Source organism: Ctenocephalides felis, unplaced genomic scaffold, assembly GCF_003426905.1.
Source record: "Ctenocephalides felis isolate EL2017-DRISC unplaced genomic scaffold, ASM342690v1 CF-g0.4_SCAFFOLD_00845, whole genome shotgun sequence".
In the NCBI taxonomy this organism is placed as follows: Eukaryota; Metazoa; Arthropoda; class Insecta; order Siphonaptera; family Pulicidae; genus Ctenocephalides; species Ctenocephalides felis.
Window position 1 is genome coordinate 89,066,676 of NW_020536999.1, and position 16,004 is coordinate 89,082,679.

General features: G+C 30.7%; 1 protein-coding gene across 1 annotated transcript; it reads left to right on the forward strand.

Annotated features, from left to right (window-relative positions):
- The first annotated feature begins 107 nt into the window (after positions 1-107).
- LOC113362908 (pyruvate dehydrogenase phosphatase regulatory subunit, mitochondrial-like) lies at positions 108-13,683 on the forward strand. Its single transcript, XM_026605404.1, is given in 16 exon segments — positions 108-505; positions 594-678; positions 680-807; positions 6,277-6,440; positions 6,517-6,680; positions 6,735-6,918; positions 6,984-7,153; positions 7,220-7,412; positions 7,474-7,629; positions 7,952-8,106; positions 10,403-10,551; positions 10,745-11,042; positions 12,310-12,489; positions 12,793-12,993; positions 13,108-13,214; positions 13,557-13,683. Coding segments are annotated over 16 exon segments (2,682 nt in total). The 5' UTR covers positions 108-284.
- The last annotated feature ends 2,321 nt before the right edge of the window (positions 13,684-16,004 follow it).

The window sequence follows — 16,004 nt, forward strand, 5'->3', positions numbered from 1 at the left end:
TTTGTTATTTTTGATAATTGTGAATTGTATATCTAATACATCTTAGCCCTTCGAGTTTCTTCGCAAACCTAAAACTTCAGTTTGTGAAACAATAGGAGCTTCAACGATAAGCTGAATTTATAAAGATATTTCCAAGATGCTAAAAAGGCTCAGAAAGCAAATATAAATTGTTTTACAACAAATATATGCAACAAATATATGTTTTTTCAGTTAATATTATCTCGTGATTATCCATTACCCCACAACAATGATTACGAACTTCTAACCCTGTACAATTTACCAAAATGCCTTTACAAAGTCTTTTATTAAAACGATGTAGTGCTCGTTTGAATTTGGTGCATTGTAGAAATTTTGCAAACGGTCAATTAAATACTGAAGAAAATGGGCTGCCACCAAAGAAATCCAGAGTTGTCATATGTGGAGGAGGCGTTATGGGGGCTTCTGTCGCTTATCATTTAGCACAAATGGGATGGGGCCCTCATACTGTTCTACTAGAACAAGGAAGGTAGTAATTGATACATTGGTACTTGAATAATTAGAGTATTATGTATTAATACTTCTTTTTCTGTGTTTTATTATTTATTTTCTTTTAGGTTTGGTGGCGGTTCTACCTGGCACACGTCTGGTTTAGTAGGAGAATTTAAACCAACTTTGTCTCAAGTTAAATTGGCACAAAGTTTCTTTGGGTTTGTTGAAGGATTTGGATAACAAAGGTCTAGCGACTGGTTGGAAGAAATGTGGTTCCTTGAATTTGGCTCGGAGCAGGGATAGGATGACTTTGTTTCGACATATGAAGGCCCAGAGTATGTAAGTGGAAATTAAATATATGTATATATATATATATATATATATATATATATATATATACTAGATGACCCGACAGGCGTTATCCTGTACCCACGCCTACAATTTTTTAATATTCTTAATAATCTAATATTTTCTAGGCTCATAAGTAAATTGAATTTTTTGGCAGATGACAGTTTTCATTTGTTTTCAATGCCAAACAATGTCTCAAATATTTTCAATGTTATACGATGGTATGTCGTTTTTAGCAATTTTTTCCATTTATTTCTGCAATATTACTATATTTTTATAATCACATACATTCTAAAAAATTCTTTTAACAAATTTCAGAAAGATTTATCAAAATCCGAAAAATCGTTTAGGCTGAGTATATTTTTCATGCATCATTACAGAAGAATTATATATATAGAACATCTTATATATAGAATTCTTCTAATTTTTTTTCTAATTTTTGGATTAAATTTTTTATTTTTATTTTTTTATAATATGGCACTAAGAAATACATACAACCCTAAATTTTTACTTCATTATTACCAACCTCTATTTTTTTAATAGCCATTTTAGCAATTCAACCATTTTTTATCCGAAGTTCAGTCATTGAATATTTTTTAAATAATTTTAGTTTAGTTTTTGAGCTTGAAGAAAAAACATAATTTTACTTTGAAATATAATTTATTATTATTAAAGTATGTCCAACTCTTTTTCATTTGGAGGTAAACTTTTTTTATTTTATTTTTTTAATGTGGAATTGACAAAATATATACAATTCTTTTACTTCAGAATATTATTTATTTTTATCAAGGGTTTTGTCTACCCTTAACATTTTTTTTAATTTTGAGACCAATTTTCTATAATTTTAAATTGAAAAATAAACTATTTTTACTTCAATCAGCTATATATTTTCATCAAGGGTTGTCCATCCCTATTTTTTAAATTTTGGAATCAATTTTTTTTTAGTTTTATTTTTTTTATGCTGAATTTAAAAATGCACACAACTCTAAATTTTTACCCCATCCTCCTTCTACAAATCTCTGTTTCATAATAGCCATTTACTTAAAAAACAACAATTTATTTTTATCGAGGGTTGTCCGCACCTGCCATTTTCCTATTGTACAAATATTTCCCGATGCGCACAAACAGTACATAGTTGATAAACGGTTTGCATAAAAAGCAATTTCTGCAAAGAAATAGAGATTGAGCGATTCTAATCAGAATCTATGTCGAAGCATCTGTACGTTCTGTGGTATCTCGTATGTAGCTACTGATTACAGTTGACGTCCACACTTAAATAAAATACATTTGTAGAACCAGAAACGGATTAAATGAAATGTGTCAAAGAAATTAATTTAATGTATACAATTACAGGTATTATAAGTATGTTTGAAAGACACCAATTGAAAATCGCAATGATTTGCCCTTTCCACTCGAAGAATTAGTACGTATTTCGCCACCGGCAGCATCCGAGTGGAAAGGGTTTATTTTTAGTGCAAATGAAAAAACGGTGTTATATTTTATCTAAATAGTTGAATTGCAAGTGTTATTAATTAGTTGTTTATGTACATGCCTCAGGAAGTTAATGCAAGTACATGGCAAGTACTTACTTACAACTTAAAACTTGTAATTTTTGTAAATTGCAAAAATTAAATAAAAAATTTTAATGTTGGCACGCGTCGGCGTCATGTTGAACAGTTCTGGCCATAGATAATAGTTTTTCCCGCCAAATTTTGTCCATTGATTTTTTTTTTAAAAGCTGTTGATGTTTATTATCAAAATTGTTAATTCAATATTAATAAATACATATTGCACAATAAATAAACGCAATTGTTCAGCAGTTTTTCAGAAATTATTTTATCAATTATTCAATAGTTTTAAAAAAGCGCGCCAAATGGTGTGAATGCGCGCAATGGTGAAAACAAAAAAGTTATGAAAAGAAGAGTAAGTAGATAGTGTTTGTAGATTAGATGAATGTGTAAAGAATTATAAGATATTATTTGTATTTTTTTTGTTAAAAGGTTTGTGGAAAGTGCTATTATATTAAAGTGAACCAAAAAAAAAATCAGTGAAGGAAAAATCTAAACAAACAGTTAATTGTTTATACTAATTCTTGTAGAGGTGGCAAGATCTTGATAAATCCTGAATTATAAAACTTGCTGTACATCTTACAAGAAGCCTTCTAGGAAAGTATGAAGTTGATTTTATTATATATAAAAGTCAGTATATGAAATAGACTTAAAGAACCAAATTTGAGAATATATCGATAAGCTATTGGATGTTATAAATCATTCTACAAAGCAAGAATTTGATATTGCAGCTTATGTCAAACCAGAATTTTGTCTATAAAGCTGTGTCTTACAAGGAGCACCTTAAAAAAGTATAAAGCCAATACTATTATATAAAGTCAGTATTTAAAATACATCTGAAGAACCAAAGTTGTTATTAAATGATATAGAATATATCGATGAGCCATTGGATGTAATAAATCATTCTATTAAGCAAGAGTTTGATATTTCAGCTGATGTTAAACCAGAATTTTGTCTATAGTAGCTGTGTCTTACAAGGAGCTTCTTAAAAAGGTATAAAGTTGATAAATATGTCTGAAGAAACAAAGTTTGAGGCTTTGCAATATCTAATTAATATTGCAAATCATTTTACAAACCAAGATTCCAATATTTCATCTGATATGAAACAAGTATCTTCTCCAGAAGATAATACAACATGCTCAGAACTCATTATGAAGTCTGATGTAGCATTAGAAAAAAATACTAAACAAGATTGTATATGTGAAATATGCAAACAGACTTTCGATACTTCTATTACATTAGCCCAACATTTAACAACACATTCTGAGAAGTCATTAAAAAACCAAAATGCTGATGAGGTACCTATAAGATCTTTAAATAAAATCAAAGACAAACTTTATGAATGTGAAATCTGTAACAAAACATTCGATAAACAAAGAAAATTATCAAGACATACACAAACACACAACAATAAACATACAGTCACTTGTGAAATATGCTCTAAATCATTTTCTACTTCAAGCAGATTAAAAAGACATACTGAATTTCACTCTAAACAACTGCCTCACTCTTGTGATATATGTGGTAAAATCCTTGCAAATTATGCATCACTAAAAGCACATTTACTTACCCATGCTGCACGTTTACATGAATGTGGTAAATGTGGTAGGAAATTTACCCATTTATATGTTTTAAAACGACACATGTTCACACATTCTGATGAACGACAGCATACTTGTGAAACTTGTGGTAAACAATTTAAATTCTTGAATGATTTAAAAGTGCATCAGGTTCTCCATACCGGAGAGCGACCTTTCAAATGTGATGTATGTGATAAAACTTTTGCTTATGCGAGTAATGTGAGGCAACATATGGTTGTTCATTCAGATAAACGTCCTTTCAAATGTGAGACTTGTGGTGTGGGCTTTAAAAAAGCGGGGAATCTGAAAGATCATATGAAGATACATGCTAAGGATCGTCCTTTTGATTGTGGGACTTGTGGTAGCACTTTTATACACCTGAGGAGTCTTATTAGGCACCAGAAGATACGTAAACATAAGAATATTGATTGAGAAATTGTATATTATGGAAAATATACTGATTTTGTTTTAATTGAGTAATTTAATAGTCAATACAATATTGTATCTTTCATGAATTGTAGTATTTGTAAATAATTGTAGTAAATAAACATTTTTTTATCATTGTATTATTTGTTATTTGTTTGATTTTTTTTGTTTTTGTTATTAACTTTCTGAAGGGTAAGTTATTGTAATCGTCCAAAAATCGAAATTGAAAATTTTTGCATATCTGAGGTTTGTGAACATTTTGGCATATCTCAGAAAAAATGGATGTGTTTGTGTATGTATGTATGGATACAATTTTTCGTCCACGTTTTCGGGCGCACAGATTAACCGATTTGAATGATTCAGAAATCATTCAATTTTCATTGATAGGGAGATGTGCTGATTAGTTTTTGGCAAAGGCCGGTCCAGCCGTTTTGGAGATACGGACCAAAGAGTGCAGAAAATAGAAATCGAGTTTTTGAGAGAACAAAGCATCCAATTTGAATGATCCGAAAAACATTCAATTTGTAATGATGGGGAGAAGTAGTGGTTAGTTTTTGGCAAAGGCAGGTCTAGCCGTTTGGGAGATATAGAGCTAAATGTGCAAAAATGGCAGTTTTTGAAAGAACTAAGCATCCGATTTGAATGATTCAAAAAACATTCCGGTTGTTGACGAAACGATTTATTTTGAAAAAAAAATTGTTTCAAATTTTTTTTTATCTCTAAAATTTTTTTTTATCTAAGTTTTATTCTTCGAATATTTAATTGTGGTACAGGAAGTTCCAGCAATTTGTCTTATGGCACGATGCCAAACACCACTAGTTATTAAGTTCTATTTGCTAATTTGTTCTTGTTATATCATTATATAATAATAATAATGAATGGTAGTCAGCACGAAGGCAGGTCCATGGTGTGAAAGCCACCACAAATAAATGATTTCCTTACCTTTCGTCTATCATTCCCATTACCACTAATTCCCCCCCCCCTTTTATATTCATGTATTTTTCTTTCCGAATTTCTGCTTCCATGCTTCTTGGTCCTGCGCTTCGTCTTTCAGTTCCCTGTATTTTCTCTTCTCACATAAGGCGTCAATCCTTTGCATTTTTCTTCTTCCTATTCTTTTCATTCCTTTTATTTTACCACGGCACTCTTTTTGCAGAAGGGGTCCGATCCAGTTTCCTTTTCTTCTCAGGATCGTGCTCAGTAGTCACTTTTCTCAGGACTTCTTCATTTGTTATTTTGTCTGTCCACTCTATCTTCTCCATTCGCCTCCTGCACAACATTTTAAAACTCTCGAGGTAGTTAAATCTTGTCGGCCTTTCTTAGAGTCCATGTCTCTGATCCGCACAGAGCTATGCTCCATACAAAGCACTTTATTAGTCTCTTTAGCAAATCGAGACTCATTTTGCTCGTCAGTAGTGTTCTTCTTTTCTTGGACGCCACCTTGGCGCTTGCGATGCTTGTCCTCTCGAGGTAGTTAATTCTTGTCGGCCTTTCTTAGAGTCCATGTTTCCGATCCTTACAGAGCTATGCTCCATACAAAGCATTTTATTAGTCTCTTCCGCAAGTCGAGACTTATTTTGTTCGTTAATAGTGTTCTCTTCTTACTGAACGTCACCTTGGCGCTTGTCCTGATCTTTCTCGTGCAGTATCCGTGTCTGGTCAGTATATTATTACATATTAATTGTTATTCGTCTACTAAATTTATTCTTATATGAGAAGTTCCAACAAGCCATATTGACTATATACAACTAGTTTTTTTTTAAATAGACCAGACAAATTTATCCAAAATTAACTAACTTTCAAGATTTTCTAACTTTCAACATCAAAAGACTCTACAAAAAATGGTGTACTCACAGTTAGTGAATTGTGCAAAAAAAATCTTGCAGTTCCTGGAACATCAACTGTGAACTGGTGACTCCAAAGCAGTGCAAAGACTTGTGCCCCCTCCTACGTACGGATGATCTTGTCGGGGGGCTCTGGATTCCCGGAGACGGCGTTGCTGATCCATATCAGACCTGTATGACATTGATAAACGAAGCAAAACTTGGAGGTAAAGATCAAAAAGCTTATTAGCCGACTTCAGTCCTTTACTGTTGTAAATTGATCCCATTTCCCATATTTTTCAGGTGTCCAGGTGGTGGAACACTGTCCAGTAACCGGTGTAATCCAGGAAGGCGGCAAAGTAGTCGCCGTGAAAGCTGGCACTGGCTTTGTGGAATGTGTCTATTTTGTTAATTGTGCTGGTTTTTGGGCCAGAAAAGTCGGACAGATGTCCGAACCACATGTCAAGGTACTAAATGAATCCCATTTAATCAAAATCTCTTTTCACCATTCTTGGTTTTAGGTTCCTTTACACCCAGTGGAGCATTATTATCTGCACACCAAGAAGATACCAAATTTAGACCCCAATACACCTGTGGTAAGAGACTTGGATGGGCACATTTACTTCCGAGAAAAGGATGGGCATTTGATGGCTGGTGGATTTGAAGTTATTGCTAAACCTGCTTATGAGGATGGAGTCATACCAAGTAATAAAATCATTCTTGGCAAGTCCAGAACTTCATGAATATTTATATCTAATTGTCTATTTAAGTGTCAAATTGTGAACGAGTTCTACCAGAAGACTGGGATCACTTTTATGTCTTGCTTGAAGAAATGCTGAAACGAGTTCCTACTTTAGAAGATGCAGTTTTGGAGCGACTGTCAAATGGACCTGAAGCTTTTTCACCAGATGGAAGATGGATCATGGGAGAAAGCCCAGAAGTAAAAATCTCTTCACATAATATTGTAATTGTGATTGTTTTGAGTCTAAAAATCTATTTCTTCTAGATTCAAAATTATCTGGTGGCAGCTGGTATGAAAACTGTAGGAATGTCTTCTGCTGGTGGTGTTGGTCTTTCTATTGCTGAAGTTATTACACAAGGATACACCAGATTTGATACTTATGAATTGGACATTAATAGATTTCTAGGGCTGCACAATAATAGAAAGTTCTTGAGAGACAGAGTCAGAGAAGTACCTGGTAAAATATACATTAAAGAAGATTTTGGAGTAGCAGTATTAATAACTGTTTTTATTTCCAGGTATGCATTACGGTTTGAAATATCCTTTTCCGGAGTACCAAACTGGACGGAATTTGAGAATGTCTCCAATATATCCTGCACTTCGAGAAGCTGGTGCTGTTTTTGGACAAGTTATGGGTTATGAGAGACCTGCTTACTTTGATCCACCAAATGAAGGTAATAATAGTTAGAATAAAATTATTTAAATTTAAAGTTATTGTTGTCAAAAAGTAATATTTTAAGTACAAGGTATAGCGGGGCTTAAAGGTCCATTTAATATTAAAAATAAGACGTTTGACCTTGTGCCTCCTGACGCCTATGGGGTAAAAAGAATCAAGTGACAAGTTTTTGAAAAACATTTTTTGATGAATTAGTTGGGTGTTTTACTGAACATATTCAGATACTTGTTTATTTTATATGTTTTTTTTTTGTGATAAGTATGGGATAACAATGGGAAATGATAAGTTCTATTTCTAATCTGTATTTTTTTTATCCCAAGATCATTCAAACGAGTTTTCAAGACCTTACAAGATAGCTTACACGAATACTTTTAACAAACCTCATTGGTTTGATATTGTGAGTGAGGAATATGCAGCATGTCGAGAGAAAGTTGGGCTTAGTGACTATTCATCCTTTACTAAAATTGACCTATGGGTAAGTTAGTTATATTTATTTAGTAACTTAAATTCCGAGCTGTTGTGGAATAATAATAGTAATAAATAGTAGTCTGGCCGAAGGCAGGTCCATGGTATGGGAGCACCACAAAATCAATGATTTTCTTTCCCTTCCTTGTTTATTATTCCCACTATATTTATTGTTTTATTACCTTTAATCACTTTACATTGGTTTTTATACATTTTCTTTTCTAAATTTCTGCTTCCATGCTTTCTGGTCCTTTTTTTTTGCATAGTTTTATTGTCAATCAAAATAATATACATTTTTTAAGACAATATGATGTTGGTGTTAATGCATTTAAGAGATTATCTCCTATGAGATATCTCTCTTTTTTTTATTTTTGACATTTTATTTAAGATCGTATGGTCACCCAAACATATTTTTAAAACAGTTAAGCGAGGAATATCCCACACAAAGATTGAAAAAAAAATGGCCATACGATCTTCCTGGTCCTGTGCTTCGGCTTTCAATTTCCTGTATTTCCTCTTCTCGTAAAAGTTATCAACCATCTGCATTCTTCTTCTTTCCAATCCTTATAGTCCTTCTATTTTGCCTTCGACGACGTCGTGTAGTAGACACTCTTTTTACAAATGGGTCCGATCTAGTTTCTTTTTCTTTTCAGGATTGTGCTCAGTAAAGTCAAGATGTCCATGTTGCGGAATATGATAGTTTTATTGAATATTTACATAAACCTTTAAAATTAATAACCCTTTCCACTCGGATACCGCCGAAATACATATTAATTCCAGAATTTGCGAGTGGAAAGGGTTTATACTATTATGTAGAATTAAAAATTGATTAATAATTTTAAGATTATATTAATTATGTAATAAACTTCTGGAAGAAGAAGATTATTTTTGCCAAAAAATCTGATTTTCTAATTCTGTATTTCAAGTCATTCTGAATCGTTTGACACCGAAATTGAAAAAAGTATGTGTGTAAGACAAAAATTGAACCTTTGTGGTCATCTTTTCGAAACCGACTGAACCGATTCCAAAGATCTTTAAGCAATTTGATGAACTAGATTAGTTTTACACGATGATTGGATGAGCGGTTTCTTTGTATTTGCCAGATAAATGAAAAATGTTTCGTCCAAATTTTTTCCAAAAGTTCAGAATTCGATTTTGAAAATCCAAAAGCTGTATGTTCCAATTCTTCCGAATACTGGTTGGAAATTTGCTTTTAGTAAAGATCGGCTGGGCCGTTTTTACAACTTTAATAAAACTTTGCATAGTGATAGTGTATGATGTAGTTTAACAAAAATCCTCAAATATTATAGGCTTGGGAAAAGTGGTTTAATTATAAAAAATCATTAAAGAATTTATATTTAGAATTTGCCGAGTGTCTAAGAAGCCATAGTATTTTTTGCAACTTTGCACTAAGTCAACTATTTGGCAAATTTGTGCAAAAATGGATAATTTTTATATGTTTCTAACATTATTTTAATTTAATTATTTTATTCTAATATTATTTACATTTCTGTCTTAAGTCACTTGGACTTATGAGGCAATTCTGCCTCATCACATAGCGTTGACATGGCAACGCTATCTTATGCTTATTTATTGGCAGACAGAATCTTCGATGATGCAGTTATCATAAGATTCTTTCTTGCTTGTTTATAAATAGATCATATTTATCTATCTTTTCTTTCCAACTATCAATTTAACTCGTATCTCCTTTTCTATATCTATCTATTTCTCTAAATAGACTTTTTACTACCAATAAACAAGCATAAGATAGCATTATAATGAAAAAACTATGTTATGAGGCAGAATTGCCCCATTAATTTTTAACAATGCACTTTGTTCATAACAATAAAACTCATTAATTGCATTTTTACCAAAAAATATTGTAGTAACGCTTACCATACTTATCCAAGCCTAAGGAAATATGTATGGGAAAGCGTTCTGTTAGGTTTGGACAACATGGTAAGCAGTCATGTTCTTTTTTTAGAATTTTGTGAAAGTTTGTGGAATTTTTAACTTAAATTGCTATTATAAGTTCTGAGACAAGTCCTGTTATTGGAACATCACTCATGTTTTCTTGGATTATTAAAATATTTCGAAGTTGCCTTAAGTTTTATGTTTCTATTTTCAGTCAAAAGGTAAAGAAGTAGTTCATGCAAGTTGCCTTAAAATTTATGTTTCTATTTGCAGTAAAAAAGATACAGAAGTAGTTCATACAAGTTGCCTTAAGTTTTATGTTTCTATTTTCAGTTAAAAGGTACAAAAGTAGTTCATGCAAGTTGCCTTAAGTTTTATGTTTCTATTTCCAGTCAAAAGGTACAGAAGTAGTGGACACTCTTCAATACTTGTGTTCCAACGATGTAAATGTACCAATTGGCAGCATCATTCATACAGGTATGCAGAACCGGCAAGGTGGTTATGAGAATGATTGCTCTTTGGCTCGACTTGCAGAAAACCAGTAAGTGAAAATGGAAATGGAACTTCTTCTCCATCTCTCTCTATCTGTCTATGAATATTCTTTTTTTTTTCTATATATCTCTTTTTAAATAATTATCTCAATCACATTTTCTCCCCTATTTATCAGTCTATCTACCTCTTTGTTTCTCTATCTATTTATTATTAATATAATTTAAAATTTCTTTTATCTCTAGTTATATGATGATTGCTCCAACTATCCAACAAACAAGGTGCAAAACCTGGATCCAAAGACACTTACCATCCGATGGCTCCGTAGCAATTTCTGATGTGACATCAGCCTACACGGCAATATGCATAATGGGTCCTTTTACCAGGATTTTACTGTCTGAGTTAACAGATACTGATTTGAGTCCTAAGAATTTTCCTTTCTTTACTTTTAAACAACTGGATGTCGGTTTGGCCAATGGAATCAGGGCTATGAATTTGACACATACCGGAGAATTGGGATATGTTTTATATATACCCAATGAGGTAAATAATAATAATAATAAAAATAATAATAGTAATGAAGAAGTGAAACTTTGAATTTGAAAATGAAAATAGGATGAAATAAACTCATATTAACTTCCTGTAGGGTAAGTTATTGTAATGGGCCGAAAATCGGAATTGAAAATTTTTACATTTCTCGACGTTTTGAAGGTTTCTGAACGTTTTGGCATACTTCAGAAAAAATGGATGTGTGTGTGTATGTATGTATGGATACAAATTTCCAGTCACGTTTTAGGGCGCACGGATCAACCGATTTGAATGGTTCAAAAAACATTCGATTCCTATTGATAGGGAAAAGAGCTGATTAGTTTTTGGCGAAGGCAGGTCCAGCCGTTTCGGAGATACGGAGCAACAAGTGCAGAAAATAGAAATCGACTTTTTGAGAGAACGGAATATCCGATTTGAATGATCTAAAAAACATTCAATTAGTAATGATTGGGAGAAGTGTTTATTAATTTTTGGCAAAGGCAGATCCAGCCATTTCGAAGATACGGAGCTAAATATGTAAAAAATGGCAGTTTTTGAGAGAACTAAGCGTCCGATTTAAATGATTCATAGAACTTTCTGCTTGTCTTAAGAAAATAATTGATTTTGGAAAAAAAAATTTGTATGATTTTTTTTTTTTTTTTTTAGTTTTTTTGTATATCGAAAATAATTACAATAATGTTACAATATTTATGATAATCTATTTGAAAACATTGAGTATTCCTCGAACATTGCCATACACCCCACTAGTTTTATTTTAGTTTCTTTCTAGACAAAGCAGTAAAAAATGGATGTGATAATAGTAGAAAAATAAATACTTTACTTAGTATGAAACAGAAAGAAGAAACAATTTATAAATAGATAGATAGTTTGATAGGGAAAAAAAGAGGTGGATAAAGATCGATGTATCTATCGATATATTAGATTAAGAGAGAGAAACGAGATGAGTGGTAGATAGAGAGATAGAGAAAGAAAGTTATAAAGAGAGCATCTATGAATAATATAACATTGCAATTATAATATTGTATAATAGTTAAATCCATATTATCCCATATTCAAAAATATAATTTTAACATATTTGAAAATAAAGAAACCAAAATAGCCATGGAGAAGTATCAAAACTTACAAAATTAGGTATATAACAAACCCCACTAGACAAGACCCTGAAATCATATTATTATATATAAAAATATTAATATTATTTTAAGTAAAATAATAAAAGTCTGTATAATTACTTAGTATCTTATGTTTTTTTTATTTTCAGTTTGCTCTGCACGTGTACAGTGAACTAATAACAGCCGGTCAAAAATATGGTTTGAGACATGCAGGTTATTATGCAATGAGAGCACTTCGTATTGAGAAGTTTTATGCTTTTTGGGGCCAAGATTTGGATACTGCGACTACTCCATTGGAATGTGGAAGAGCTTGGAGAGTTAAATTTGATGTAAAAAGGAAAAATACTTATGATATATTTTTATGTTAAGATAATTGACAACTTGCAGATACTCTTAAAGTCAACTAATTAGTAAGAAGTTACTTATTAAGTTTTTTAAATTAAAAACACACATTAAAGTCAACTAAGAAGTTATTTTTTAATGGTTTAACCTATTTATTAGCAATTATTTAAGGTTAAGATATTGAATTTAAAAGAAGCTAACTCCTATTATTAATGATACTCTTGGGTTTATTAATTTATCACTTCTTCCATTTAACAAATTTTATCTTCAACTTACCTTTTCTTTTCTAGAAAGGTGTAGATTTTATTGGAAGAGAAGCCTTATTGAAACAGAAGCAAGAAGGTGTGAAAAAAATGTATGTTCAGTTGTTGCTGAATGATCATGATCACGAAACAGACATTTGGAGTTGGGGCGGTGAACCAATATTTAGAAATGGGGTTTATTGTGGGATGACTACGACTACTGGGTATGGATTCACATTTAAGAAACAGGTGATAAATTGAAATATGTTATAAAAAATTATATATATATATATATATATATATATATATATATGTATAAATAAATAAATAATTAAATATTATGAATTTTTGTCTTTGTTTTAGGTCTGTTTAGGTTTTGTGATGAATTTAGATGCTGAAGGAAACATGCAACGAGTAAGCAATGAATACATTTTGTCAGGAGATTATGAAGTTGATATTGCTGGCATCAGGTATAAAAAATAGCAAAACTGACAACTCTGCTTATTTATTTGTTACATCACTGATACTTGAATTATTTATAATTAACTTTATTATCTAATAGACACATCACTCTCTTTTATCATTTTTTTTCTTGGTTTCTTTATTGGAATCTTTTTATTACATTTCAATCATTTCACATCTTTTTTTTCTATCATTGATTTTACCAGACAATTTTTAATGATGATGCTACAAAATATAAAAGATACAACAAATATACCCATAACTACAACTTTATTATCCATATTGAGAGTATTTACACAAATAATTACATGTATATGATTTTTTATTTATTTACTATTTTATCTGTTTAGATACAATGCAAAAGTGAATCTTCATTCACCCAACTTGCCGACCAAATATCCTGATCAAGAACGTGAGGCTTACAAAGCTACGAGGGACAAAATTGATGAAACTAATATTCTTACTGTAGGAAGATAAATAGAAAGAATATAATGTATTGAAATATAATCAGATAAAGAAGATATAGTATTGACAATCTTCAATAATTTAAAATATTTATAAGTGTTTAATAATTTGATCTGAATATTTTATTGTTTTACCAAAGTTTTATATGGTATTATGTTATGAATAAATATTGTATTTATTCTTGTTTATTGTGTATATTGTACTTTAATTTGTTTATATTATATTTAGATATATTATAATACAAAGAATATTATTGTTAGAGAAATTGATAAAGATTTATTAATTATAGTAGTCAAACATTATATTGTATCTTTGTTTTCTGATGTTTATACATTATAAAAGAAATTTAAAATAATTATTAACGAATATGATTATTGATTGATAATGTAAAAGCCTAAAATAATAATTGATATCTTAACAATTTTATTTAGTTGCATTGCATTTGAGTACTGTTTAAAATTTTTGCTATTCAACAGTTCTAACAATTTAATTATTATATTAATCACAAAAACTGTCCAGATGTATTTAGCTAATAAATAAACTGTCTGAGATATTGATAGAATAAATCAATAAGATTTTTACACAATTTGAATCATATGATGAAGTTTAAGAACTTTCTAATAATATAATATATATGATATTGCAACATTCTATATTTAATTAATATTAGTCATGTAACAATTATTATTTTAACAAACATTTCGTAATATATTTACAAACATTCGAAATGTATTTACAAAATATTCGTAATCTATTTACAAAATTCGCTGTACGTAAATATTTTGTCAACAACGCACGAGAATACGCGTGACGTCACCAAAGAGAAAGTTTACACATACCACTATGAGCATAGGGTCCTACGCGGAAGCAAGATGCAGCATACACACTAGCGCAGGTACAACAAGGATAGAAGATTCTACTACGACTACGCACGATCCCGTTAGACCTCAGGCGTAAAGACAGAAAGGGACGAAGAACTTGTGCAAACCGTGTCATCTGTGTAAGCAAGCGATAAGATGCCTTAATCCACGAGCAAAGCTAAGTTAAAGAAAGATAAAAGATTAAGACGATGATACATGCAACTTTGCCCTGTGACTCAAGCGAGGGTGTGAGAAAGATAATCATATGTACACATTCTACGTCACCGAAGGAGAAATTTGTCTTAGCCAATTATCGATGACCTCAAGCGAGATGAGTTCATCATAGACCAATGACCGTCTCATCCCCCGAAGATTTTGGCGAGATGAACCGACGACGACCTCCGAAAGGATACGAAGGAACCACCACCCTCGCCAAGAAATCAACCCCACTACAGGAGTAGGAGAAGCTCAATTAGTATATAAGGTCATAGAAAATTAAGAAATTTGTCAAAAAGTGTTTAGTCGCGTTTGCCCTAATACCTTAAGGAACTTGTTCTGACTGCATCAGCAAACTTAACAAGTTGGCTTAAGATATTAGTATTATTTTGTTAAGATTAACAAAAACGGTTGAAAAGTTATTAAGTGTAGATACATTTAATACTTTTCTAGTGATATTAAATGCAGAAGCATTTAGATAATTTTGGACTTAGTGATTTTGAATGCAGAAGCATTTAAATAATTTTGGACTTAGTAATTTTGAATGCAGAAGCATTTAAATAATTTTTTCGAACTTTGTGAATTAAATGCGGAGGCATTTAAGTAAAAAGCTGTGTAAACTCTTAGTGTAATAAAGTAACTCTGACTTTGTTAATTTTACTCTTTGTGTACGTGTAGCATAACTGACTTAGTGACTATATATATTTATATCTGTTCTTTCCGTATTCTGTACCTACATACCCGAAAATAAAGTGACGGTAGTGTTGAAACTGTGTTCATTCATTGATTCTAACCCTACCCCATTACAATATGATATTTAATAATGATATTTAATATGATATATTTATTTAACTCATAAATAAACTGTCTAATACATTGATAAAATAAATTAATAAGATTTTTACCATCACAAATTTTAATACAAAATTTAAATATTAAATTAGACAATTTTTACAAAATTTTTAAGAACTTTTTAAAAATATAGAATATTTAATATAAATCTAAATTTATAATATATATATGTATTAATAATAATAATATATTAAGTAACAATTTAATTCTATAAACATAAAAATCACCATTGTTATGAAAATATTTTATTAAATTATAATATGTTTAAAAAATTACAAAGGTCTGTTAATAATTTTAATTGTTTTTAATGTTGAATTAATTTTTACATTTATGTGAAAGTAGAGATTACCGTAAATTATAAAGAATAAATTTTTATTTATTTGTGTATAATTTTATTAAATATAA